The sequence below is a fragment of the Botrytis sinoallii genome (assembly GCF_014898435.1).
Source record: "Botrytis sinoallii strain Bc 23 chromosome Unknown BSIN_004, whole genome shotgun sequence".
Taxonomy (NCBI): Eukaryota; Fungi; Ascomycota; class Leotiomycetes; order Helotiales; family Sclerotiniaceae; genus Botrytis; species Botrytis sinoallii.
The window spans coordinates 1,838,356-1,863,055 of record NW_024066031.1 but is presented as its reverse complement, the minus strand read 5'-3'; the positions used below and the strand labels follow the sequence as shown (position 1 = coordinate 1,863,055).

General features: G+C 42.9%; 8 protein-coding genes across 8 annotated transcripts; 3 read left to right on the top strand and 5 right to left on the bottom strand.

Moving 5' to 3' along the window:
* Positions 1 to 673: 673 nt before the first annotated feature.
* On the bottom strand, positions 674 to 2,092 carry EAF02_003001 (uncharacterized protein; the record flags this gene model as incomplete). The annotated part of the gene is made up of 3 exons (XM_038899049.1): positions 674 to 1,680; positions 1,768 to 1,850; positions 1,911 to 2,092. The coding sequence occupies 3 exons, from the start codon at positions 2,090 to 2,092 to the stop codon at positions 674 to 676; spliced, it is 1,272 nt and encodes a 423-aa protein (XP_038761337.1).
* Positions 2,093 to 2,354: 262 nt separating this feature from the next.
* EAF02_003000 (uncharacterized protein) lies at positions 2,355 to 3,802 on the top strand (the record flags this gene model as incomplete). Its single annotated transcript, XM_038899048.1, has 3 exons — positions 2,355 to 2,357; positions 2,419 to 2,488; positions 2,547 to 3,802. 3 exons carry the CDS (start codon positions 2,355 to 2,357, stop codon positions 3,800 to 3,802), a joined length of 1,329 nt encoding a protein of 442 aa, XP_038761336.1.
* Positions 3,803 to 6,469: 2,667 nt separating this feature from the next.
* On the bottom strand, positions 6,470 to 7,365 carry EAF02_002999 (uncharacterized protein; the record flags this gene model as incomplete). The annotated part of the gene is made up of 3 exons (XM_038899047.1): positions 6,470 to 6,843; positions 6,893 to 7,093; positions 7,185 to 7,365. 3 exons carry the CDS (start codon positions 7,363 to 7,365, stop codon positions 6,470 to 6,472), a joined length of 756 nt encoding a protein of 251 aa, XP_038761335.1.
* A 3,776-nt stretch (positions 7,366 to 11,141) lies between these two features.
* On the top strand, positions 11,142 to 13,061 carry EAF02_002998 (uncharacterized protein; the record flags this gene model as incomplete). Its single annotated transcript, XM_038899046.1, has 6 exons — positions 11,142 to 11,166; positions 11,250 to 11,316; positions 11,386 to 11,594; positions 11,645 to 12,235; positions 12,283 to 12,920; positions 12,975 to 13,061. The coding sequence occupies 6 exons, from the start codon at positions 11,142 to 11,144 to the stop codon at positions 13,059 to 13,061; spliced, it is 1,617 nt and encodes a 538-aa protein (XP_038761334.1).
* A 232-nt stretch (positions 13,062 to 13,293) lies between these two features.
* EAF02_002997 (uncharacterized protein) lies at positions 13,294 to 13,887 on the bottom strand (the record flags this gene model as incomplete). The annotated part of the gene is made up of 1 exon (XM_038899045.1): positions 13,294 to 13,887. One exon carries the CDS (start codon positions 13,885 to 13,887, stop codon positions 13,294 to 13,296), a length of 594 nt encoding a protein of 197 aa, XP_038761333.1.
* A 505-nt stretch (positions 13,888 to 14,392) lies between these two features.
* Positions 14,393 to 16,024, top strand: EAF02_002996 (uncharacterized protein; the record flags this gene model as incomplete). Its single annotated transcript, XM_038899044.1, has 3 exons — positions 14,393 to 14,447; positions 14,518 to 14,973; positions 15,027 to 16,024. The coding sequence occupies 3 exons, from the start codon at positions 14,393 to 14,395 to the stop codon at positions 16,022 to 16,024; spliced, it is 1,509 nt and encodes a 502-aa protein (XP_038761332.1).
* Positions 16,025 to 17,415: 1,391 nt separating this feature from the next.
* On the bottom strand, positions 17,416 to 19,532 carry EAF02_002995 (uncharacterized protein; the record flags this gene model as incomplete). The annotated part of the gene is made up of 2 exons (XM_038899043.1): positions 17,416 to 17,432; positions 17,489 to 19,532. The coding sequence occupies 2 exons, from the start codon at positions 19,530 to 19,532 to the stop codon at positions 17,416 to 17,418; spliced, it is 2,061 nt and encodes a 686-aa protein (XP_038761331.1).
* Positions 19,533 to 21,619: 2,087 nt separating this feature from the next.
* EAF02_002994 (uncharacterized protein) lies at positions 21,620 to 22,637 on the bottom strand. Its single transcript, XM_038899042.1, has 2 exons — positions 22,123 to 22,637; positions 21,620 to 22,065 (listed from the first exon to the last, which is right to left on the bottom strand). Exons 1-2 carry the CDS (start codon positions 22,583 to 22,585, stop codon positions 21,977 to 21,979), a joined length of 552 nt encoding a protein of 183 aa, XP_038761330.1. The 5' UTR covers positions 22,586 to 22,637; the 3' UTR covers positions 21,620 to 21,976.
* Between the last annotated feature and the right edge of the window lie 2,063 nt (positions 22,638 to 24,700).

Sequence of the window (24,700 nt, the reverse complement as noted above, 5' to 3'; positions counted from 1 at the left end):
TACTGTCATTGCAGATGAATGGGAAAGTGTGGTTTGATCAAAGCTATGGTTGAGCTTTGGTCAATGGACATGGGATTCTGGGAGACGGGTGCATAATTGGATAAATCATATCACCCACCTCGACTTTCTTTTTGTTCTATTCTGTAAATATGTACGTGTGGGTTTTTTAGGTTTCTGGAACACATTATGGTTCTTGTATACCTTGTATTTGGAGCTGTCTGAAGCGAGCGAGCGCGCTCATCATTTGGAGCACTTTGGAGTCAAGGAATGTTTGGATGGAGGGATACCTGGGTAGCATAAGCATAGCGTGCATGTATGATTTTGGGAGCGAAACGTGTGGACTGTAAAAAGCAAAATGAGTTTGCTGGCACTTCTTTTGGCTGTTTTGGGTACGGAGTTTTCGCTCAGGAGTATCACGTGTATTATTGCAAGAAGCCATATTATAATAGGATGAAAGAGAATTGAAGAAATTGGACACCGAGAGAGAATTTGTTGTGCATGTTTTGGTGGCATCACTTGTATTTGTGTTCGCTTTATTATTCACGAATGGAAATGCGTTCGAATGTTGGAACCGAGAATTAAAAGCCATTTCATATCATATCATATCATTTATCTTTACGCCTCTATGATACAAGCATGCGTTATCTCCTCATCTAGCCTTCCAGCCGCCAGCCTACTCAAGCATACTCGCTTGGTTGGTATAAAGCACATCGACCACACTGCTCAATTTCTCGATCGTTGCCAATGCAGCATCATATCCTACATCTCTCTCCGTCTCATCGTAAATAATCAGACATCCAGCTCCTTGATCCAATACTCCAATAATCACCTTGTCGAGAATCATCTGTGATAGCTTTCTCTCCACTTGTTGTGTATCAAGACCGACCATCTTGGCAATATGGGCAATTTCGACGCGTGAAAAGGGCTCGATTACTTTGATTAGATTCTGCTCCAACATGGCATCGTAGAGACGACGGAGATGGTTGCGGATGAAGGCATCAGAGCCGAGTTCATGACGGTAATCGCCAAGTGCCTTTTCGTATTCTTCTAGAGAACGGTTGGAGTGGGCACGAGCGACGGCTTTCATGGCTTCGAGATTCTTGCCTGCATATTTGATGGCTTGTTTGGAGGTCATGAGTTGGTTGACATCGTCGGCAAGGTTGAGCATAATTTTGCAAAGAAGCATATATTGAAGTGCTGCAGTGGCTTTCTCCGGCTCATCTTGTGTGTGGTATCCATCTAACGCTTCGATAAAGTAGGAGAATGCGGTATTGAAGTCTTTGTCCTCGGCGTGGAGTTTTCCAGATTGCATATCGAGGCCGGCTTGGAGAAGAGGGGGGGTATACACGGATGCAGCGCTTGTTCTGGCAGCGGTAAGTGCGGCGCGTCCTTTGGCTGTGTTTCCTAAAGCATGGTAAACGCGGGATTCCAGAAGTTGAACTTCGACGAGGACAAGCTTATCATCGAGACGCTTGAGCTCGCGGAGGAGGCTGTTGATGAGGGTAAGAGCATCGTAGTAGTCTTGCTTGATCATGTAAAGGCTGACAAGACGGGTTTCGAGGTTCTGTCTTAGGAAGCCACGACGTTCGGATGTGGCCCATTCGATGCATGATTTTGTGACGGTAATTTGGGTATCTGTTGTGTTGGGAATGGCATTGAATAGATCCAGAAGTTGTCGCACTGGAGTAAAAGCTTATTAGCAGAATCCTAACAATACCATGATATAGAACACTATTTGGCAGGCATAGAAATCCCCAATCTTCTTACCTAGCTTTGCTGTTTTAGCTTTTGCGAATGATGATAATACTGTCCGGCTTGTTGTGATCAGATCTACCAACTCATTTGCTTTTCTATACAGAAATCAGTGACTAGCCCAAATTTAAGTAAGCTCTAGGTTATATGCTGCTCACTTTTCATCTCGATACAATTCTCCCAAGCTCACCAACGCAGTTTCATATTCTCGGACAGAAGCTTCTGATGTTACTGAAGGTGGTTTGGAGATGATGTCCTTGTATTCTGCCTCTGCTTTTCTTGGATCTGTCTTTGCCAGCTTTTGGGCTTCTTGTATCCTTAATGATTCTGCTGGTGCCATATTTGATAATTGTAGAGAATTAAATTTGGGTAGAGTTGTGAAGTTGTGTTTGATGTTTTGAAGGGAATCGCATTTGTAGGTAAACTCGCCATTACGATGCCACTAGGAACCTGGAGCTTGTGGATACTGCGCTAAAAAGCAACACCCCTGCAAAAATTTATTTAGCTGGATTTTTATCATCACCTCAATATTTCTTTGCGATAACTTCAACCAGGTATAACTTTCAAATTTTCAACAATGACAACAACACACTGATTTTAATATGGCAAGTTAAGATTCTAATCAACCATTAATCTGTACACTTTGCTAATTCAGCTACTCTACAGAAGATTAAAGCACTCAGTCGGGCGTCCATTCAGGCCCCAGGGTCTGAAGCCAAACAGCCCCGCAACCTTGGTATGTATAATTGACTCTATGGAGGACACTGGGAGGCAGATATTGATACTTTCTGTAGATCCAGCATTACATCCATTCGAGAGAGCCCGAGAATACACCCGCGCCCTCAATGCCACAAAAATGGAAAGGATGTTCGCCGCCCCTTTCATCGCGCAATTAGGAAAAGGACATGTCGATGGAGTTTACACAATGGCAAAGGATCCCAATGCTCTCGAGCGTTTTGCAAGTGGTAGTGGCGATGGTGTTGTGAAGGTATGGGATTTGACCTCTCGGGATGAGGTATGGCAGACTAGTGCGCATGAGAATATTATCAAAGGCATGAGTTGGACGAGGGACCAGAAACTTCTAACTTGCGCAAGTGATCGATCGATCAAACTTTTCGACCCCTACAATACAACTACTGGATCTGCGCCCGTGGCAACATGGTTGGGAACCAATGCATTTACAAGTTTATCACATCACCGTTCGAATAACGCATTCGCAGCGGCATCTGGAGTCATCTCGATATACGATCTTGAAAAACAAAATGCGCCACCCGATGTTTTGAAATGGCCAAATTCGACTGATACTATTACTAACGTAGCATTTAATCAGGTTGAAACCTCTATACTTGCTTCCACCGCTACTGATAGGTCGGTCGTATTATATGATCTTCGGACTGGACTTCCCATTCACAAAACGCTACTCAATTTTGCCTCGAATGCTATATCATGGAATCCTATGGAAGCATTCAATTTCGCGGTAGCCAATGAAGATCACAATGTCTATATTTTCGATATGAGAAAGATGGAGAGAGCATTGAATGTGTTAAAGGGTCATGTTGCTGCTTGCATGGATGTAGAATTCAGCCCAACTGGTGAAGAGCTCGTTACAGCATCATACGACAGGACAGTCAGGCTGTGGAGCCGGACCAAGGGGCACTCGAGAGATATTTACCACACCAAGCGTATGCAGAGGGTCTTTTCGGCAAGGTGGACACCAGATTCTAAGTTCATTCTTTCTGGTTCGGATGATGGCAACATTCGGTTATGGAGAGCCAATGCTTCCAAGCGAGAAGGCATTAAATCGGCGAAACAGCGGACTGCTCTGGAATATAACGAGGCATTGTCGGAGCGATATGCTCATATGCCCGAGATTAGGCGCATCAAACGTCACAGACATGTTCCTAAGGTCATTAAGAAAGCTGGAGAGATAAAATCCGAGGAACTCAAGGCCATTAAACGCAGGCAAGAGAATGAACGCAAACATACTAAGAAGCAATTTTCGAAGAGACGAGCAGAAAGAGAGAAAATGGTTTTGGCAAACGAAAAGTAATATTATGTATGATTGTCTAGGACACACTATCTTTGGGTGCGGAGTCAAGGTAACTGGTGGCATTCGCGAGGCGTTTAGAGATTATGGCTGGTTTTGGAATACCACACATTACATTGATTGACTTGAAGGTAGAAAATGGAAATGTGATGATGAATTTTTATCGCTGATTCAGGTGCCCTGCACCTCTGTCACTTATGCTCTCTGAATGAACAAAATGCTAACAGAGCAAGTGCTCATAACGTCTTTTCTGATGTTACCATATGCTAAAATCAACAGTTGAATTAAGTAAGATGACACTATCTTATTTGAATCCCATTGGTGTTAACACAAGCTTGTGAAAAGATGATATCGAGCTCTTCAACACGTATTATGAACTTCAAATCAGTATTGTAGTCCTGTTACTTTTTGGGTGGTATCACATTGACTAAAGCTGTCTAGGATGGTATCTTAATCCGCCCGGAACTCTACCCTGGAAAAACTCTTCAGTATCATACATCTTGCAATTCACAAGTTATATACCATCACATCCGCATATCAATAAATTAAATTTTGACATTCAGCCAGAAAATTGAACACACTTAGGGCGATTATAAACGCAACGTCTGACGCCCAGCTGCGGTTCTTTTATACTGAATACGAATCTTCTCGTAAGTAAAAGGGGAGACAGCGATTGTCAGGAAAGCAGTGAAATCGATATCGAAAAAGCTCTTATGTTGTTGGTGCAGGTAGCATGATTAGTAACGCTACTAACAACTATCAGGATGGCGAAGGTGCTACTTCGCCGAAATCATGTTCGACGCTTGAATCAGATGCTCGTCCAGGAGGTAAAGATTTTGATGACACTCTGGTTCCTTCCAAATCCTTTTTAAACCATTCTCTTCATTTGACACTGCGAGCCTTCAGTGCTCATGATCCTCCAGCACTGACGGCCGAAATGGTTCCAGCTAAATCATACACTGTCATCCCCACAGGTGTTGATAACTACCAGCATACAATTTCCGACATCGATTCTCCAATACAGCGAATTGGAGACTTGAAGGCTTGGAAATGAAGAGTCATCAACTTTTAGCTTATTTTGTAATTCTCTTCTGTTCTAGGTGTGGTGGCTTTGCCTGTGCTCAATGGTCTCAGTGTCTGATATCGGTATAAGACGTTCCATTCCTCCAAATGTACATTGGTAAACAAATGATTCATCCGACAGAAAGGAAAGTTCCTTGGTATTGACTGTGTCATAACGCCACAGTTCTACTCAACGCCTCAACAACAAAGGAATTTCAACGTGATGGTACCTCTACAGAAGATTTCCTTGTTTGAAGTTTCATCCATTTATATGTATCTCGTACTGTCTCATGTTTCGTTTGCTGACGGCTAGTCTTTATGTCTGGTGTCCGACTTAATGTTTCGTGATAGAACTTTTATGTTTGAGAAGGCTTCGTATTTGAGCTCTTGACCTGGATATCTTGCTGAGATGAGGAGCTCATGGCACGAAGTTTTGCGCACTCTCCGGCTCGAGCATTCCAATTTTGCATCTCTACCCTAGTCTGATATAGGCCGCGAGACTTGGGGTTCGTTCAGTATCTTCGAACCTTTGTTCTTTATGGCAATAACGTTGAATCCTATCGTTTGAAGTAGAGACGGGTTCAGATGATGTGTGTGATTCATTTTCAAAAATTTGAGTGTTGTAAGTAGTCACAGTTGATTGGCTTTATCGTGAGCGGAACAATATGTCAAACGTGCTTGCTGCGAAACCGAAACTTGCAAGGCATTGCTCTCCACTAAAGATTACGTCGAATATTACATCGTCACAAATAAGGAGGGAAGCACAACAACAATTGCACCAATTGAGCATTATATTGGAACTTCTAAAGGACAAGAAGTTGCACGTGTTCCTGATGGAGAGATGAAAGATGTGGTTATTCAGATTCGATTGTTTGCTTTAGAGCATTAATCGCAGTCGCGGAGAACTGTGGAAAGAAGGCTTGTCGCATGATTCCTAGTTGTGAACATCGCAGTGTCAAGATTTCTTTCGCACAGAAAAATCCTGATGATATTTTGGGGGGACGTTACAAGGCTACTGAGACTGCCGTCTTCCCCCTAAATAAATTTGTCGAGGCGGCAAGTTTGATGGTACGAAGTTTGGATTCTTAAGGGCAAGATGCGGTGGGAAATGTATGGTTCAGTGAAGGAAATCCAGTAGAGGCGCTTTAATTTGTTAGATGGATATTGCAATGGTAAATTGAGAAGTTGAAGTGGAAATTTCATAGGATAAGTTAATCATTTTGGGGGGCACGCCATGGGAGATTAATCATGTAATAAAGGGATTTCATTTTAGAGACGTGCTGGCTTGTTAAATGGATAACATAATGGCAGATTGGATTTATAGTAGATTTTTGTTTGGCATTTCGCAGTGTTAGTAATTTGTTGTAAGGATCAAAACCTTTTTTTTTTTTTTTGGAAGCTACCAACAGCTAGAAAATTACAATTTTCGTGTATACAATTTGATGACTTTAAAGGAGAAAAAACTGCGCAACTTTAATTACAAGCTTGTTAATAGAAAGCAGCAACGATAAAGAATAATTCACCCGCTATACATAATAAATAACTATAGGCTATCATTAGTCGAGTCCTAGCTGTTCGAAATCATCCAAGTTTCCAGGCCTTTGACGTTCACCGTCCGACCCCCCTTTGTATCTTTCCGGTCAAGAAAATATCCTGCTCGTCTGGGCTTAGCTTGTCGAAGGTCAGCATGATAGCTGCTCTTTTGGCTTCCTCCTTTACCTCCTTTTTGCGTCTTTCAGCAAGGTAATCCGCTGGCAAATCCCTATCATTAAGATAACGTCTGTAATTGGTGCAATGCCAATACAGATACCTATCGTATTCTTCATGCTCGTACTTAGGTACCTCCTTACTTGAGGGCTCCCTAACATATTTATTATACATGCGCCTGCAGGCTAACACATCGTCAGGAACATCCACATCGATACCGAGCCGTATCATCTGCTCTGTAACAACCCATGACCATGTAAGTTCGTCTGGATGGTCTCGGATAAAATTCAAAGCGGACTCACGTGTCCCCACTACGCCACTCACTCCATTCCCACCATTCTGGACGATAACCTCCATGCTCCCAATCTATGATAGCAGTAACATTTCCATCTTTTACCAGAATGTTACGTGGGTTGAGATCACCATGAGAGAGTACATATTTTGCTCCTTCTTTGATGGGATAACTCTCCTTGAACTTCGTTATCATTTCCCGCGGGATGCTGGAGCGGTCACGAATACGGGGTTCTGTACGTGCCCACCATTATTCTCGATCGGTAGTCATCAGATCTATAGCGTAATATGAAGCCTCCAAAATCTTGATCTCTGATCGGCTTACCATCTGGAGCTTCCGGTTTTGTCGACGTAAATTTGCGTGCTTCCGCCAGATACTCTGCTATTTCCGTGCCGATTGTGCGATGCTGCTCTAAAGTGAGATCATGCTGAGCGTCCCAGAGTATTGTGCCAGGGACTCTCTCCATCAATCGCCAGTAGCTGGTGCTATCTTCCCAACCACGCATATCTTTTGCTACAGGAAACGTTTGAATTCTCGCTCAAGAGTTTGGTTACTGCATAGTCCGAATTTGGTTCGTGGGATCTCCCTGTGGGTGTTTGGGAGTTCCTTCAAGAAGTACTTTTCACCCAGAGACCACATACCCCTAGAGAATTCATGGAGACCTTTACATGACTGACATACGCATTATGTTCCTGTAAACTGGAGTTCAATCCACAGACGTGACAAATCAAGAAGTCTGGACTTTTCGGACGGTGGAGCTTGAGCTCTTCTTTTGTCGTTCCCTCGAAAGGTTTATATAAAGACATTTTTCTTATAGCTAGTGGCACAGTTCAACATAAATTGCGACCTATAAAGTAGCTGATTGGACTTTGAGATGTTTCGACAGGTTGTGTTGCGGGGGAAGTAGGAAGTATAACACACTCGTATAGAGAAATGAAAACAAAGAAATGAATTTAAAAGTACAAAACTGCTTTGTGCTGGATAATACAAAATAATGAGATTGGTATATTCCAGCTCTCTTTAATCCTAAATCCGTTTCTATAATAGAGAGGATGAGAAACTTAAGCTAATACATTCCAGCTCTCTTTGTTAAATACATTAATAATTGGTTTTTATTGCTTAATGACCTAAGCCGTCAAAGCCAATTCCACATTCCATTGACTACAGAAAGGTAGATCAGGGAATGATTTATCCTGCATCACTAGCTAGCATCAGTAATCAAGAGGCACATACATCTTCTCACGATTCCATTAATCTTTCAATCTTACTAGTGATGTCTCCTCTGTCTGGGAGCCTTTTGTGTCTCTTGCGGGGTTGCAAGCTTAACATTACATAAATCTAATCCTGTTCATTTCAAATCTTTGCCTCGGGAATCCAGATCTTGGTTCATTTTCAATAATATTTTCATCAAATACAACCATCTATAAAGATTTGAAAGATATATAAAATCGGAATATTCGGAGAACTTGTAGTTCTCGAAGTATACAATTTTCATTGAAATATATTAGAAACATTAAATTAGGTATACAGGAGGATTTTTTGAGATTCTCGTACTAATATGACAGTCATCACACTAAAAATCTCCGTATACCGTCAACAAACGAAGATGAGAACTAGGAGGCCAAAGACGATTTTCAGAATAGTAGTTCTAACATCATAATGATTTCGATGCTCAAGATGCCGATATATTACTGGAAGCTCAATCAAGACATATATCTGGGAATGGCCGTCTGTCGGTATATTTTTCACCTGTTACTAGCATATTCTTACGCGAATTTTTGAGAACGATTTATTATCATGGAATTTGGAGACGATAAGGATGAATGCTATCTTGGTGAACGACCTGCACTTGCATCTTTATGAGTTATCTGTATCCAAATATGCTATGTGAAGATCAAATGGGTCGAGACAGAAGGCATGATGTGCATATCTGGAAATTGTGCGTAAGTGCTTGATACGGCTTCTTGTTCAAGGGCAGTTGAGGGAAACAGAAACATTCAAACACCTTTCTTGATCAGTTCGTTCGCAACAACGTGAAATAGTGACAACAGTTCCATGGTCTAGCTAACTTACGTATATAAAAGTGAAACAAGTCCTGTCACGAATATCAATCAGTTTAAATGCATCGAAGCAGCACTTACCTGATACAGATATGTTAGGACTATAGTATGCAAGGCTTTTGTTCGGCTGATGAATTATGGTGAGATACACCTTTTCTTTGCGAACGATGTGATCATGCTTCTCTCTCCACCAATCTAAACCGCTCAAGCATTTCCTTTCCAAATTATAGGAATCGTAAGACCCTTCCATCTGAAGTTGGCTGTTTCTGCTCCCATCTTGGAGTGCCCATTACTAGCCAAGCTCTCCTCTGCCGTTTTACCGTGATACATAAAGCTTTTCCATCCTTCCATGTCCTTTGTTGTAAGAGAATCCTAACTAGGGTCAACATAGATAAATAGGACCAACAATAGGCGACCGAAATGCCGGAATGTAATTCTTAAGAGCTTCTTTTCTAGAAAGATGACAGGCCTGTAGAAGGCCGCGCAAGATCGTAGCATGCTTTGGCTTTGTATCGTATTAGATTCTGGTGAGAAAGCCAGGAAAACACTTCGCACATATTTACAGGTCTGGTGATGACAGTTCGTGGCTCACAGTCAATTAAGGCGTACTTTCTAATCATGACTTATAACTCTTTAGGTAGCTGTAGAAAAAATTTGAATTTTCGGTATGACTGGGAAGGGAACTGCAACGCGAGTTGTCTCATCGCGTTGAAGCGTTTCGGCTGAATTTGGAGATAAAATTTTGTTGCGTAGAAAGTTCTCCCGTCCTGCTGTTTGATATACCCAACAAAGAGGGACCACAGGAAGTTCGCCCATTTGATCAGGTGTTGGAATAAGATTACAGGAAGTACTATTGCATGTAATAACACAAAGACCAACTGACTAACTGACCCAAAGAGGTGAAGTGGCTAGTATAGATTCGCATACGGCTGATTGCATTCTCCACTTGCGAAGAACGAGGCTGGCTTCGATACAGCAACAACATCACATTCCTCTATCTGCCTGGTACTAGATGAGATAGTATCTAAAAAAAGCAAGGTTTCTTAAAGATGAGCTTTTATATCGTTCTTGGATAGCGTCAAGCACTATCATATTCTGTCCAGAAACGTGTTGTGCAATAGTTCGGACCGAAACCTGTCAATTGAAAGCTTTAAATCTCCAGATAATTTGAATTGATTGATGAATCTGGATCATTGGATTGACGTCTGCATAGTCTGCACAGTCTGCACAGTTTGTGGCTTTTAGATACAACCAACCTATTCAATCTATGAATTCAGATTATCAAACACCCCTGCCTAAGACCAGCCCATTTTCCGATAAAGATAGTCACTTTGAGTATGTATTATTTGAAAATGAGATCGAATGTTTGAAAATTACACTCCAGGAAAAATTTAGATGCAGTATTGGTAGGATATCCACAGGGTATTCACATCCGTGATGTATGTAGCATATGGAAACGAGCCAATTGACTTTCTGTCAATCTTTGAAAATTGAGGATTATGTATCCTCACCCGTGTGGTCAAAACTCGAGATTAGGCACTGTAGCTCGTTGGCAATTCGCCGAAAGAATGCAAAGAGCATTGATAGCATCTAGGAGAGAAGTTGTCGGGTTACAGATAGGGTATTTGAGCTAGGCAAGAGAAGTGATGATATGATCTTTTGAAGCAATCTTTCAAGGAGAGATCCAGTGGCATGTGGAATACTGGCCTGTCATACTGTTGAAGGCAGAACGCTGAAGTGTTCTTAGTACACATACGAGTATCCCAGTTTTAGCTATATGACTTTACCTACACTTAAGTAGAATATGCATGAGTGTCGAAAGGATCGGAAGAGCTATCCCGTTGTGTTGATGTTCAAATAAATAGCACTAGCCATTGTTTAGATTGTGTACTGGTAGCGAGTCAGGTGATAAACAATGGAATGCCAATACTTTGGCAAACTGCACTTGTGAAGATCAGTCAAGTTACGTGAGTGATGTGAGCGCTGTTGGAGAAGTGGTTAGTTGGTTAGTTGCATGCTTTCAGGCGACGACAATATTTGAAAATCTAAAATTGGTCTGTGCTCAATAAATTTGTCGAGACGCGATATCAGCGCGCAGAGTAGTGGTAACTTATTCAAACGCCACTACAACATTCCACCAGACAGGAAAACGTTGTGTTAATTTTATTCTGGCCCTCCACCCTTGTACCCTTTACAGCAGATATACAAGAAAATTTCCAATATGCAGGCGCCTGTAGTAGTAATGAGTAAGTTTCGAAGGCTTTGGAGCTCTTCTGCCCACTACCCCTCATCCTTAAGAAACGACCAGAACGCTGACTATAGCTTCTAGACACCCAGAGTGGTGATAGACAAACTGGTCGAAAAGCTCAGATGTCGAACATCACCGCAGCCAAAACGTAGGAGCTCTTCACCGCACATACCGAGCACCCCGCCATTTCAACAAACCGGAACTGACATATAAATAGCGTCGCAGATATTATTCGATCATGTTTGGGCCCAAAGGCTATGCTAAAGATGTTGTTGGATCCTATGGGCGGTATTGTTTTGACAAATGACGGACATGCCATTCTCAGAGAAATTGAAGTGTCGCATCCTGCAGCGAAGAGCATGATTGAGTTGAGCAGAACACAAGATGAGGAAGTTGGAGATGGAACTACTAGTGTTATTATTCTTGGTATGAAAAGGTTTCAGGAACTTGTAAGAAACGGGACTGACAATTTCTAGCTGGTGAAATGTTGGCACAATCTCTTCCACAATTAGAAAGAAACATCCACCCTGTCGTTATTATTTCCGCTTTCAAGGCCGCACTGAAAGACGCTCTCGAGATCATTGAAGAAATTTCCCTCCCAGTCGATATCAACGATGATAAAGCCATGTATCAACTCATCTCATCCTCAATCGGCACAAAATTCGTTTCTAGATGGTCTGAACTCATGTGCAGCTTAGCACTCAAGGCCGTACGAACGGTAACTCACGAGATCGGAGGTGGCAAGAAAGAGGTTGACATCAAGCGTTATGCAAGAGTTGAAAAGATTCCAGGTGGAGAGATCGAGGACAGCAGAGTTTTGGACGGTGTTATGCTCAACAAAGATATTACCCACCCAAAGATGAGACGGAGAATCGAGAACCCCAGAATTATCCTATTAGATTGTACATTGGAATACAAGAAGGGAGAATCACAGACGAACATTGAGATCAGCAAAGAGGACGATTGGAACAAGATTTTGCAGATTGAGGAGGAGCAGGTCAAGCTTATGTGCGATTCTATTCTTGCTCTTAAGCCAGATTTGGTCATCACTGAGAAGGGTGTCTCTGGTATGTTGACTGCTCTCATTATAGTTTGTTTTGCTAAACCGTTCTAGATCTTGCACAACATTACCTGATGAAAGGAAACGTTACTGCACTCCGTCGAGTCCGAAAAACAGATAACAACAGAATAGCTCGTGCAACTGGCGCCACTGTTGTCAATAGAGTAGACGATCTCCAGGAATCTGATGTTGGAACCCAATGTGGCCTTTTCGAGATTGAGAAGATTGGTGATGAATACTTCACGTTTTTGACTAAATGCGAATCGCCAAAGGCATGCACTATCTTACTGAGAGGTCCATCCAAAGATATCTTAAATGAGATTGACAGAAACTTGGCTGATGCTATGGCCGTTGCACGAAATGTCATGTTTCACCCCAGATTATCACCTGGAGGAGGTGCTACTGAAATGGCTGTTGCAGTCAGACTAGGTCAACTCGCAAAGAGTATTGAGGGTGTGCAGCAATGGCCATACAAGGCTGTAGCTGAAGCCATGGAAGTCATCCCAAGAACCTTGATTCAAAATGCCGGTCAGAGTCCAGTCAGAGTCCTCACAGCGTTGAGAGCAAAGCATGCTGAGGGCGGAAGTTCATGGGGTATTGACGGTGACAAGGGTACTTTGGTTGACATGAATGAGTACGGTGTTTGGGAGCCAGAGGCAGTCAAATTACAAAGTATCAAGACTGCAGTTGAGGTATGTGGATATATGCTTAGTAGCTTACGAGCCTTTAACTAATCTAATTTACAGTCTGCCTGCCTCCTCCTGAGAGTCGATGATATTTGCAGCGCCAAAGCCGCAAGAGCACCTGGTGCACCTGGCGGTGGGGAGGAGTAAACCTTCCAATGTCAGTGTATAAAAAAAGTGATGATAATATGTTTGATCATACCCTTTTAGCCATAGCATGGAGCTCACGGTTAATGATTGCATGTTCCTGTTTATGACAATGAATAGATATCAAGCCAATATAGCATTTTTGGCCACTCTTTCAAATCCCTATAAAACTTGTGACTGTGCAGGAATCTAAAGTCACTGGTGAATTTGAGCTTTTCCTGACTCGAATTATTCATCAATCATCATCGTGGATGATGACGCCTACTTGTTCCTGTACCTCTCCAACAGTATTTGTCCCAGATACTTCATTGTCATCATCTCCTTTAACATTCGCATCAATCCTAGGCATGAATTTTCCAGCTTGCGCACCGGCAACAATGCTAGATTGGTCGCCCTTACCACCTTTCTTCTGTCTCTTCTTTTCCCTCTTCTCCCTAGCCTTCCTCGTCTTTTCGGCATCTTTCTCTTCCCTCTCCTTTTTCTCCCTCTCCCATTGCTCCGCCTCCTCTTCCTTTTTAACCTCCTCATCCATCCCTTTCAATCTCTCATATTCCCTTCTACGACTCGCTTTGTAAACGTGAAACTCCCCCGATCCAGCTCCTGCGGAACTTCCTTGCACATTCTGCACAATTTCAGGAACAGCTCCTGTTATTCTCGTGCCTAGAGCATTTTTCTCTGTGGATTTTCCATCTTCGGGTAAGCCGACGGACATCAACTTGTCGATATGAGAGGCAGTTTCTGAGCGAGGAGATATCGCACGACGTTTCAGAGGACGCTTGGAACGAGGGTCGGCGGAGGTGGGAATAGATTCGGGGATGTTTTCAGACATTGTTGAAAATGCTCTGATGATTATCTGTTGTTAGCCAAGACGTTTCGCTCTGGATGGGTTTATTGTAATATCGGCGCTGATATTGTATTGAATTGCGAAAAACAGCTCTATTCGGTAGCTATTTTGAGGTTTGATTAATAAGGTTTTGTTTTATTTGGGGGTTCTGCAGCCTTGTCGCCAGCCCCTGACTAATCTGCAGCCTGATCTGGCTAGGCCCGCCAAATTTTGAAATGCCATCTTTATGTTTCGTCACATCAAATTTACCTTACGATAAGACGATAACGAACGATCGTTAGGAGAGGGGTGGCAACTTGAAACAGCTCATACGGTATTCCTTCCTCGGCATTCCAAGGTTGTTACAGAATCTGATTTAAGCCTCCTTTCTATTGGTCTTACAAATACAAGATCGCACTTCGTTATCTTTCGTTCCGCTGTTCCTCAAATATTCCTTACTGCTAAAGCATAAATTTCTGGAACGGAAGGTTATGGTATTCAATTTGCCAATATGGGAAAACCTCGTATGATCATCTTGATTAGACATGCTCAATCAGAGGGAAACAGTATGTTCCCACCATCCTCTCGTTCACGAGGCTGCCAGCCTTGTTATCGATCTCTAGCTAACCTATTCAGAGAACCGTGATATTCATCAAACTATACCCGATCACCGAGTAAAGCTCACCCCCGAAGGCTGGACACAAGCTCATGAAGCTGGTTTGCAATTGCGAAATCTCTTACGTCCAGATGATACCCTCCACTTCTTCACTTCTCCCTATCGAAGGACCCGCGAGACTACAGAGGGCATTTTGTCTACCCTAACCTCCGACTCACCGAGCCCTTCTCCGTTTCCAAGGCACTCTATAAAAGTATATGAAGAGCCCCGCCTTCGTGAGCAGGACTTTGGTAACTTTCAGCCTTGCAGTGCGGAAATGGAGAGAATGTGGCAAGAAAGAGCGGATTATGGGCACTTTTTTTATAGGATCCCTAATGGAGAGAGTGCGGCGGATGCATATGATAGGGTGAGTGGATTTAATGAGAGTCTATGGAGACAATTTGGGGATGATGATTTCGCAAGCGTTTGCGTTCTGGGTATGTTTTAGTATTCACGTACAACTTAATATCCCTAACATGATGGGTGATAGTGACTCACGGACTTATGTCTCGCGTCTTTCTGATGAAATGGTATCATTTCTCCGTTGAGTACTTTGAAGACCTTCGAAACGTCAATCATTGCGAGTTCCTTATTATGCGCAAATCGAATGATTCCGGGAAGTATATACTAGAAAATCAACTACGCACATGGTCTCAACTAAGGCAAGAGCGTCTAGCGATTGCCGCCGCAACCAAAACACCTTCCTCAACGCCCGAAAGTGGGCAAACCTCTGGAAAGGACAAAGAAAAGGAGAGTAGACTACTAGGGGCCGGTCGCTTTCCTGCAGGTTCTTCTAGCCCAATACCAACACATAAGAGATGGGGTGGCTGCCCAAATGGCTGCGACCACGGGAAGCATTACTACAAGAAGGAAAACTCCATGCATGCCATGCAACTGAACGGTCGCCCAATCGCCTCGGCATCCGCTTCATCCACGCATATAGAGACAATCGCAGCCCGTCGACCCGCAGCCCGTCGCTGGCAATCTTCCTCCGACGAAGACGAGGATGATCCAAGGGGAAAATCCGGGCCGCCTGAATTAGATGTCCAAAAGAGTCTCGAAGAAACTGTTAGCAGTCCCGATGGAACACCCAGCTTCATTAGCATAGAAGACCGACTAGGTAGTCGCATTCGAAGTCCCAATGATCTACTTGGCATACGCCATGCGGGAAGAGATGGAGGCGGAAGCGCTAGTGGTGCTAATAGCGATGCCGAATTTAGCGCAGAAGAAGATGTTAGGAAAAGGTTGGCGAAGGGGCGAAACGGGAATAACGGGTTGGGGATCTCGGTATTATCGCGGAAACTCACGAGAGAAAAATCGGACGGGATGGGAAAGGGAGTCAAGGCTGATGCTTTAGGAGATCAAAGTGATGATGGGGATGACGATGCTGGAGGACAGAGTGATGAGGGTGGTGAGCCGAGTCCCAAATTACTTGAGATTCAACAAGCTGAAATATTGGACAAAAGTATCAGGGGGAGCGTCTATTAATAAGTCTAAATTGTGAATTTTTTTACAGGTATGGGAAAGAAAATCATAACTTTGGGGTTTTGGATATCGGACGAAATGGCATACATAATGAGCGTAAAATTTCGCAGTAATCCTACATATCGAATGAACGAATGAATAAGATGAGACGGTTACAATTCACACATATCTTGGACTGAATAAGATGAGGACGAGGAAAGGGTTAAATTTGAGCTCCAATATCACTACCACACATTTAGACCTCGTTCTCATCTCCGTGTCCATGTATTGACCAGATTATCTGCGCGCCCCACCCAAGTGTCATTTTCCCTGCCGTCTTCCCTCATCTATAGAACTAATCAACGTTATAATACAGTTCAATAAGTTGTCTAGAGTGATTATGGTCCAAAAAGTCACAAAACACGGCCCAAAAATCATAACATCCAAGTTTTTGATAGCACGCACTTTTCCTCAGACGTAAATGTATACTAAAAGAGCATTTGAGCATCAAAACATCGTTGGTTTGAGTTAAATCTCCTTTATGATTTATTTCCTTCTTAACTCTGCTTGTACATTCTCTAACTCTTTCGTGTTTTGCGAAAGGTGTATTTACAACATTTGAATCTGAAGATGTACTACTAGTAGTATTCGCTTGTTGATGTTGAATATATGATGTAAAGGGGGAGATAACAAGGGGGAATATCAAATAGAAGAGTAAAGACATTATCACTTACCTTAACGCGATTGTTTCACTTACTTGAACAAGATTGATAAAATTGGTTTGCTTTTAATGGAAATCACAAAGGATTCGGTAATTTCAATTTTGAAAACGTTTGAAAGGCTTCAGGTTGGAGAGTTGGAGAGAAGAAAAGGTAGAAAGGTAGAGTCACTAGTGTTTCTCGCCGAATCGATTCGCACTCGATTGAAATCTCAAAACGTCTTTCCGATCCTTCTCAGAGTATATTATAGTACAATTGTCTCCATCCAAATGGTGTTATACGATTTGAATAGCTTCGTAGAAGCTGGCTGGTATATACTACAAAAAAGACACTGTGTGAAATAACAGTCTCCAGCTGGATAATTCTGTCGTGTCGCATTTCATCGTATCATCTCATATCATCTCATATCGCATTTCATTCCCTTCTCGTCCATTAATTTTGTCAGAACATTCCAAAGAACCGAAGAAAGCTCCCACAACTAAAGTTTATTGCACCAGCCTATCCATTGCCAGCAGTATTCACATGTATTAAGTATTCCCACTCCGTTTGTATTAAACCTACCTCCAACACATCCCTTCCCACTATTAAGTCTCATTATAAAATTTATTCGTTGCATCATTCTTTTCGTTCAGAGTCCTCCAACAGTCACAATTCACAATCGAGAATCGCTGGCGATTCAGCAATAAAAGGGGTTTGTTAGCCGAAACTAAGCTCTGCACGACAATTGTTAGTGCAAGCACGCTAGATTAGTATTGATCCGTAGACATACCGGCATAAACGGGAGCTTGCCAAGCCTTAGCTTTAGGTCTTGCTTTTCCCTCTCCAGCACCTTTACCTTTTCCCTCGCTACTTTTTCCACTACTAGTTTTCGTATTGATACTAACGCGATCTCCTTCTCGTCCTCCCATTGACGACAAGGGAATTCCATTATTCACTACCGTTGCTACTCTTTCTACGCCATATATTACGCCTCCATTTCCAACCGGTAGATTTGCCATTGTATCACCCGCCACCGAAGCGCACGCTTCTGCCGCGGCTCTCTGGCTTGCTAGGCGCAATTGATCGAAACCAAAGTTCCACTGGTCTTCTGTAATTCGAGTTTCGCAGTGTATTTCTCCTTTTTCTGTATTGCTTTCTCCAGAATTATCTCTCAGGCCACAGTTCTCAGTCAAAATGGCGTATATCCTCTCTTGGACTTCCGTTGCTGATGGTCTTTCATCTGGCTCGGGCGAGAGCATTCTTTGAGAGATCGCAATCAATTGAGAAACACCTCTAAAGATTTTGTCCTCTTTTTTCGTGGCGTCTTTGAGAAGCGTATTCATCCAGCTGTCGACTTGTGTCAAGTTTTTATGGAAGCTGGAATCTGGCATTCCTCCACCGCGACCCGGAGTTTTGTTCTTAGATGATCGATGAGAGGCAAAATTCCTTGTGGCTCGCTTCATAAGAAATGTTATAATTTCAATGAAAATGGCCCCTAAAGCAAAAATATCTGCTTTTTGGGGGTCATGTCTGCCAACTCTGCTCTGTATCCTGGTTTGCGTCGGACCTGAGCCTTCTGATTGTGAGCTGGTTGAAGTGGTATGGATTGACGAAGAATCATTTCCCAAGGACGTTGAAGCGGTTTGAGACATAGACTCACTCGGAACACGAGCTGAACGACTAGAAGCCGGTGGTCGCGACGACACTATCCGGGTATTGGGGAGGCTGGATGTAGAAGTTGCTGTATAATGGTGCTGTTCTGGGGCAGAGTAATCGTAGGTCTCTTTATCAAATCCTCCTTTCTCCCCAGTTGAGAGCTGTGTAGGGAAAACACCAGAATCACCTAGAAATATATGATTGTCAAGGTCGAGCATCACATTTGAGGGCTTTATGTTACGATGCGAAAGTCCAGTTTTATGGAGAAAAGACAGAGCACCGGCTAGACAGTGAAGCCAGTTTAGAATGAGGATACGGCGATCCTGCTTTGCTAAAATCTTGAAAGATTGAGGTATTATTGTGAGAAAAGATTTCAGCGAGTTGACGTTGGCCGGAGTCAAGAGTAGGTAGCCTTTATCCTGGTGTATATAAGAAGCCCACAAGGAAGTAAAATGTGTATGTTCAACACCTTTCATTGCCTGAATGCCCGAGAGAAATTCCTCATGTAGCATTCGGTCTGGCGAAGTGCCTAAGAGTACTCGTCGGCGTAGAAAGACAGTGTCTGGCCTACCAGGTAAATGGACTTGGTCAACACTGTTCGGCAGAAGACTAGTTACTGATCTAGCGGGTCTCTTCTCTACTGGCTCCAGCGGTACCACTTCTACATCATCGTAGTAAATATGTTCGCCTTTAGCAATATATCTAAGCAGGTAGTTGAATTGGCGCTGGAAAAACTTCTTCTCCAATTTTTCGTTCCTATCGTAGGTCAATTGTAGCCTCCCAACTTGGTCCATGGGTATTGGCAAATCATCATCGCCCCAAGAATCGTCGATGACTCCAAATATTTGATCTGGCACGCCCAATTCCACTAAGATCAAAAATATCTTTTTGGCTTTCTCTTCAATCCATTCCATATACGTGTCATCGGTCAAGCCGTCGCCAAAGCCTAATGGCTCGTCTAGACGCTCTTGCTCGTCTGGACGTAATTTTGATGACACAAATTGCCGTGTAACAGTGGTTTGGATTCTTTCCTCATCCCACCACATTGTAGGCATATCGTCTAAGATTCCATTCGAAGTCCGGGGGACACCAGCACCGGCAAAGCTAGCATATATCTGAGGGTTTGTACTAGCTTGTTGCTTTCGATTCATAACCATGGAACTTCTTCTATACTCCATGGCTAGAGTTTTCAGAAATTTTAACAAGTTGTTAAAGATCGAGTACAAAGGTAGAGTTGTTGCAATTGGCAGATAACAAGCTAGTGATAACAAGCTGGATGTAATCTATTGGCAACAGTGCGAAAACGGGAACGAGGATCAGATGGTGAGGGGCGAAAACCTGAGAGAACCCCAGCTAAAAGGCATATATTCCACTTTTGATTGATCGCGTGGGTGAGATAGAAAGTCCTGGAGAAGATTTAGTGGGTTTCAGTGCATTGGATGCAATCCTCAATCGCATGAACTGCTTGATAGTGCAATAAATTGAATCTATCGAAACGAGTAAGCAATAGGTTTATCGCTATCCTTGCAATCTTGTCCGGGTGCTAAGGCATAGCGTGGTGACGAGGCTCCTTATCAAAGTTTATTTGACAGCAAATATTGAGTGAGACAAGCCTTATTTGTGTATAGTATTACCAAGGTGATCTAAAGTCTTGGTATGTATCTGCATTGTGCAGTATCGCTGTGGTTGAATTTTTTTGGGTTACTCAAGTCGTAAGTAGACCCGGGATTTGTAGCTTGTCTAGACGGAAACAATGTTGTATATGACGATACAATAGAAGAGCGTTGCGAAGCATGAATCATCTAAACGGCAAGAACGATTTCCAGATATCTGCGTTGATATGACAGATCATGTTTGTGTATGACTTGAAAATGAGCTGTACTATCTCCCTGACGGGGTTGAAGAAATACAAGACTCAAAAAGCTCACTGATGAGAAGAACTCGTTGTTGAGATCAATTTCGCCACGAGGCGTTTCTGCGGTTATCTACAGGACAATATCAATGCCATGCTGCTGGGGGATGTCTCATTGCATGCGGAGTATATGATTGGCAGTATCCAAACAATCCTCCGTTTTATTTCGCAAAATGAGCCTTCGTGTACCATTTCCTATTCAAACTATTGAAAGATCCTTCGAGAGTCTGGAAGGATCTTTGGTTTGGTGTGCTTTCGGGTAGGTGTCTCGTGTTTGATTCATTCAAACAACTCTGGAAGACTTCTGCTTCAAATTTTTGTAAATGGTCCCGAGGTCACGATAAGATTTGACAGTACCTACAGAGTAAATGTACTTGGATACGTGGGGGTCACAGAACATGTGGGTGGTCGATCATGAATTTCGCAGGGGCTCGCAGCAACGAGTCATCTTGCAAGGCTGAGTTGTAGATCCTTTTCTTCAAATTCGTTGCTGCAATAGATAGAAGGATAGGCAGTTTTGATTCCAGAGCGGAGTGTCAAGTTCCTCCCTACAATCCATTCTCTGTTGGCACAAAGACTGATCAAGATAGGCCAAAGTATCCATTTGTGGTACCGTTCCACGTACCGAACCGAGGCTCTATATCCGGGTATTTATGTGCCACCCCACGAAGGATACGTTGATTGGGCTTCCTGATAGGTATGGAATAATCGGTCGAGAAGAAACCGGCATCATCATGATAATCAATTGAGACCAACTTTGCGCGGCGGCTCATCATGTCGATACTGGGATATTGTCAGTCAGGTATGAAAAGATAAAGGTAGTTGACCCGAAAACATAGTCTCCACTCGGAATCAGACCGGGTTGCAGTCATACGGCAGTGAAAGAACGGTCGGATATGTACCACGGGAGGTTGATGTAAGATATGTGATCAGCCGTAGACAAGTTGTAATTCAGAGAAGCTGAACCATAGCGAGGACCTGAGATTAATTTCCCGTAAGAACCGAATGATATTCTGTAACGCCCCATTACGATATTGGTGTGCATGAGTGATCGGAGAAGGAAAAGCATTGAATGTCATTCGAGTTTGGATATTCTATTCCTGCATCATTTTCAATCCATTCACAGAGGATCATTGTGTGATCGGTGAGAAGAATATCTGATGCAGAAAGTTGCTCTAATCCAATGCGTAGGAAAGTTGAATACACTTTTGCTGCTCGTTTGGAAAATCACCACCGGGTTTCACTCCCTCTTGCCTAACACATATGGCACGTGATATGACACACCAGGTCTTTCCATTTCATGTTAATAATACATGCACCTACTATATCCAATTCAAGTGCATGAGAGTCATTGCTCGATTCATCAATTTTGGGCGATTCTCATATATTTCCCATCTATGGTTGATAATTCTATATTATGTATCAAAATATGGCCCCATCTAACGCCCTGCCATTCTGGAGTCATTATCCTCCAGAATTATAAATGAGCCTTCAAGAACGCAAAATTACAGACCGTGGGTATCGATTTCCATCCAATATTATCGTGTGCCCAAGTTTGCCCATTCCATAACGCCAATGCTAAAATACCAATATTCGCTGGCTTTCGCCAATGAATGGAACCCGTTCTCCAGGGTTTCTCTCCACCTATTACACTATGATCTGGTCGTTGTTCAACAGATATAGATCCTGCGATGCAACCAAAGCCTACTCTTATTGTACCAAGTCTCTTTGGAGGGTATCAAATGTTTGAATTTGAGCCTTCAAACCATCGTTAATAAGATCTAAGCAAAGTCGAGATGCTGTGCTTGTGTGAGCATGTATATTGGAGATTCATCATAGTTGAAGATTGTACTAACGTCTAGGAACTTCCTCAAGAAGCCAACCGTTTTCCAAAGCCTCTACAGCTGCTTCCAATCTTGCAGATTGATAACAGTGATACTCCTTCTGCAATGCCAACATCCTTTCCCAGCATTCTGCATCGGACTCTTTTGGACTGGCCAAAACCCGTAACCTCAAAATATCCGGAAGTCCACTGGAATTTCGGGCGAGTGGTGAAGAGCTTTGACTGTCTCTTCCAGGAGCCGAAGGTGTGCTACGGAGTTCTCTTTCGAAGCTTCCTTCTCGTGAAGATTGTGTTGAAGACATGATTGGACGATATCGAAGCCACGTGATGGTGATAGTGCGGATATTGAAGAGCGTTGGGATTATGTTCCGAGATACTGTATTGGTTTTCGGGAAAGCCAAAAGCATACTCCAATGTTGGAAATGGAAAAAAAGTATTGTGTCAAGCACAAAAAGCAAAGCAAGACGGTTCAGCATGGCTGGCACTTACCTTTATATGCCTAAGAATTTTTGATTGAGTATCCACTCCCGAATGTCCCGAGCTTTTATAGCATATTGATGACCACTGCCTCGATCATTCTCTCATTTCATTGCATGAATAGCAGAGCATAGCAAATGCCGGAGTATGATTTAGAGCTTAATTTTTCTGCTACCCAATGATCACCAGGCGCACCAGCCAGATGCGTATGACAGCAGATGCGGATAAGCATATGAAATGACTCAGGTTATTGCAGGCCATCTAAAATTAAGGGAGGGCTGTCGCGGGAAGGCTGCTTGGGGTTGTCAGCGGTTAGCATGTAACATTATCACACTGAAAGAAGTCAGTCAGCTCAATGGTCTACTCTATCAAGTTGGCCATAACAGCAAGTAGTATTCTGGGAGTGACCAAGAAGACAACTATTGTGTAGTATTATCTCCGTTTTCATCTGAAAGTGTTTAAGATTTCGACTTTGGATGGTGTGTTTGAGCTTTGAAGACGACAGGAGCTAAGGATGCAAGACGGTTGTATGCATACTTTTCGGCAAATGAGATATTTAAGTGGGGGGAAACCAGCCAGCCATCACTCAAAGGTGTGATTTTTCTCATAACATTCTCTCGAACAAGCTTTTTGGGTTTTCAATATCCACAAAAGGTTATAAAAAGTGGTCATGAATATATGAACGGCCATGTCGATGACCTCAATTTTATAGAAATTTTCCATGTAACTGACTAATGATACCGCACGACATACAGTTAACCACGATTTTGCGGATTACAAGTGTGATTTGTGCCTATGAGAATTTTGAATCACAACGACTGATGACAGCGACGAGAACTCCGGCGCCATGTATGTCCATCAGATTTCAATCCGTTTCGTGGACTCCAACTCCCCGATGCCGAGAACACTCATCCTTTTGCATATACACGGTACAGCACGGATACATGCAATGCTCAGCCTACATATCACGCCACACGGCAGGTGTTCGTAGATCCGCTAACAGGCATGCAATGCAGCACACCAAGTTTTCTTTCTCAGAAAATAGAAAAGAGAGTACGGTCACTACCCGAAGAACTCCGGCCCACGCAAAACAATCTCGAATCATTGTTGTTACCAGGGAATCGATGTGTCGTTTCACAATGCTATGTAGGATGCATCTATCCGTCCAGTCAAACCTTCGCCTGAGACTTTGTGGTACATTGGATATCCCTGGCTTCTGGATATCAAAAATCGATTCCCTTTTACATTGATCATGAACATCGAATCTTGACCTCATAATCGATCGCGCATTTTAAAGTTTTTCTTCGTATGGATCAATGTTTTTGCCACAGCAAGATTTGATGATATTGCATGAGGAACTGCTGAGATGAGATTATCAAAAGAACGACTTCATTGTCTCCTATTTGACTCGGGCAGTCAAAGCTGATACTGACTTCGGACCTACGAGTAGTGACTGCTGAGTTTTCTGTCCCGCGTGATAAACTGGTTCCTGGTGGATTAGCAAAAACAAAAACTTTAATGGATTGATCCCGGCCTAACGGACGGGATCTACTGATTCTATTCCGGGCAAGTCATGGTCGGCGGAGCAATCATTGAGTGTGTTACAGTGAATCGTCGTTTCAGCGAAGTTTGGTCCCTGATCAGCAAGCACTATGTGAACAAAATGTACGTCAAAGCGAATTAGAAATTCAAAAAACTGTTCATTCCGGTACGGGGAATTGAACCCCGGTCTCCCGCGACCTTTTTGAAGCTCGAGAGCTTTCAATGAGAGGCGGAAATGCTAGCCACTACACCATGCCGGATTATCTGCTGTATTTAATGGAGGAACACATTCTGTGCTAGGTCATGTACTTCATGTTTGATCAATCGAAAAAGCAGAGATTTAGGCGAGTATCACGTGAGCATTAGCTACTTGGCGAGAGGTGTAAGGTGAATTCAGTGTTACGATGTAGTTTTATAAAATACTATAGATATTTTATCCTAATAGGAAAAAGAGACGCACAAGTGAAATCGTATTGTAAAGGGGCAATACTACATTGGTTTTCTTGTACCTGGCATTCTCCCAACTCGATGATTGAAATCAAAATCCATCCTTACGTATCTGAACCGTTCAA

Bases quoted from the DNA above. Each gene is read 5' to 3' on its own strand.
- EAF02_002994 (XM_038899042.1), bottom strand. From the start codon at position 22,585: ATGCTGAACCGTCTTGCTTTGCTTTTTGTGCTTGACACAATACTTTTT. The intron at 22,066-22,122 runs GTTAGTACAATC...ACACAAGCACAG, and splicing joins TCTTGAGGAAGTTCCTAGAC to CATCTCGACTTTGCTTAGAT.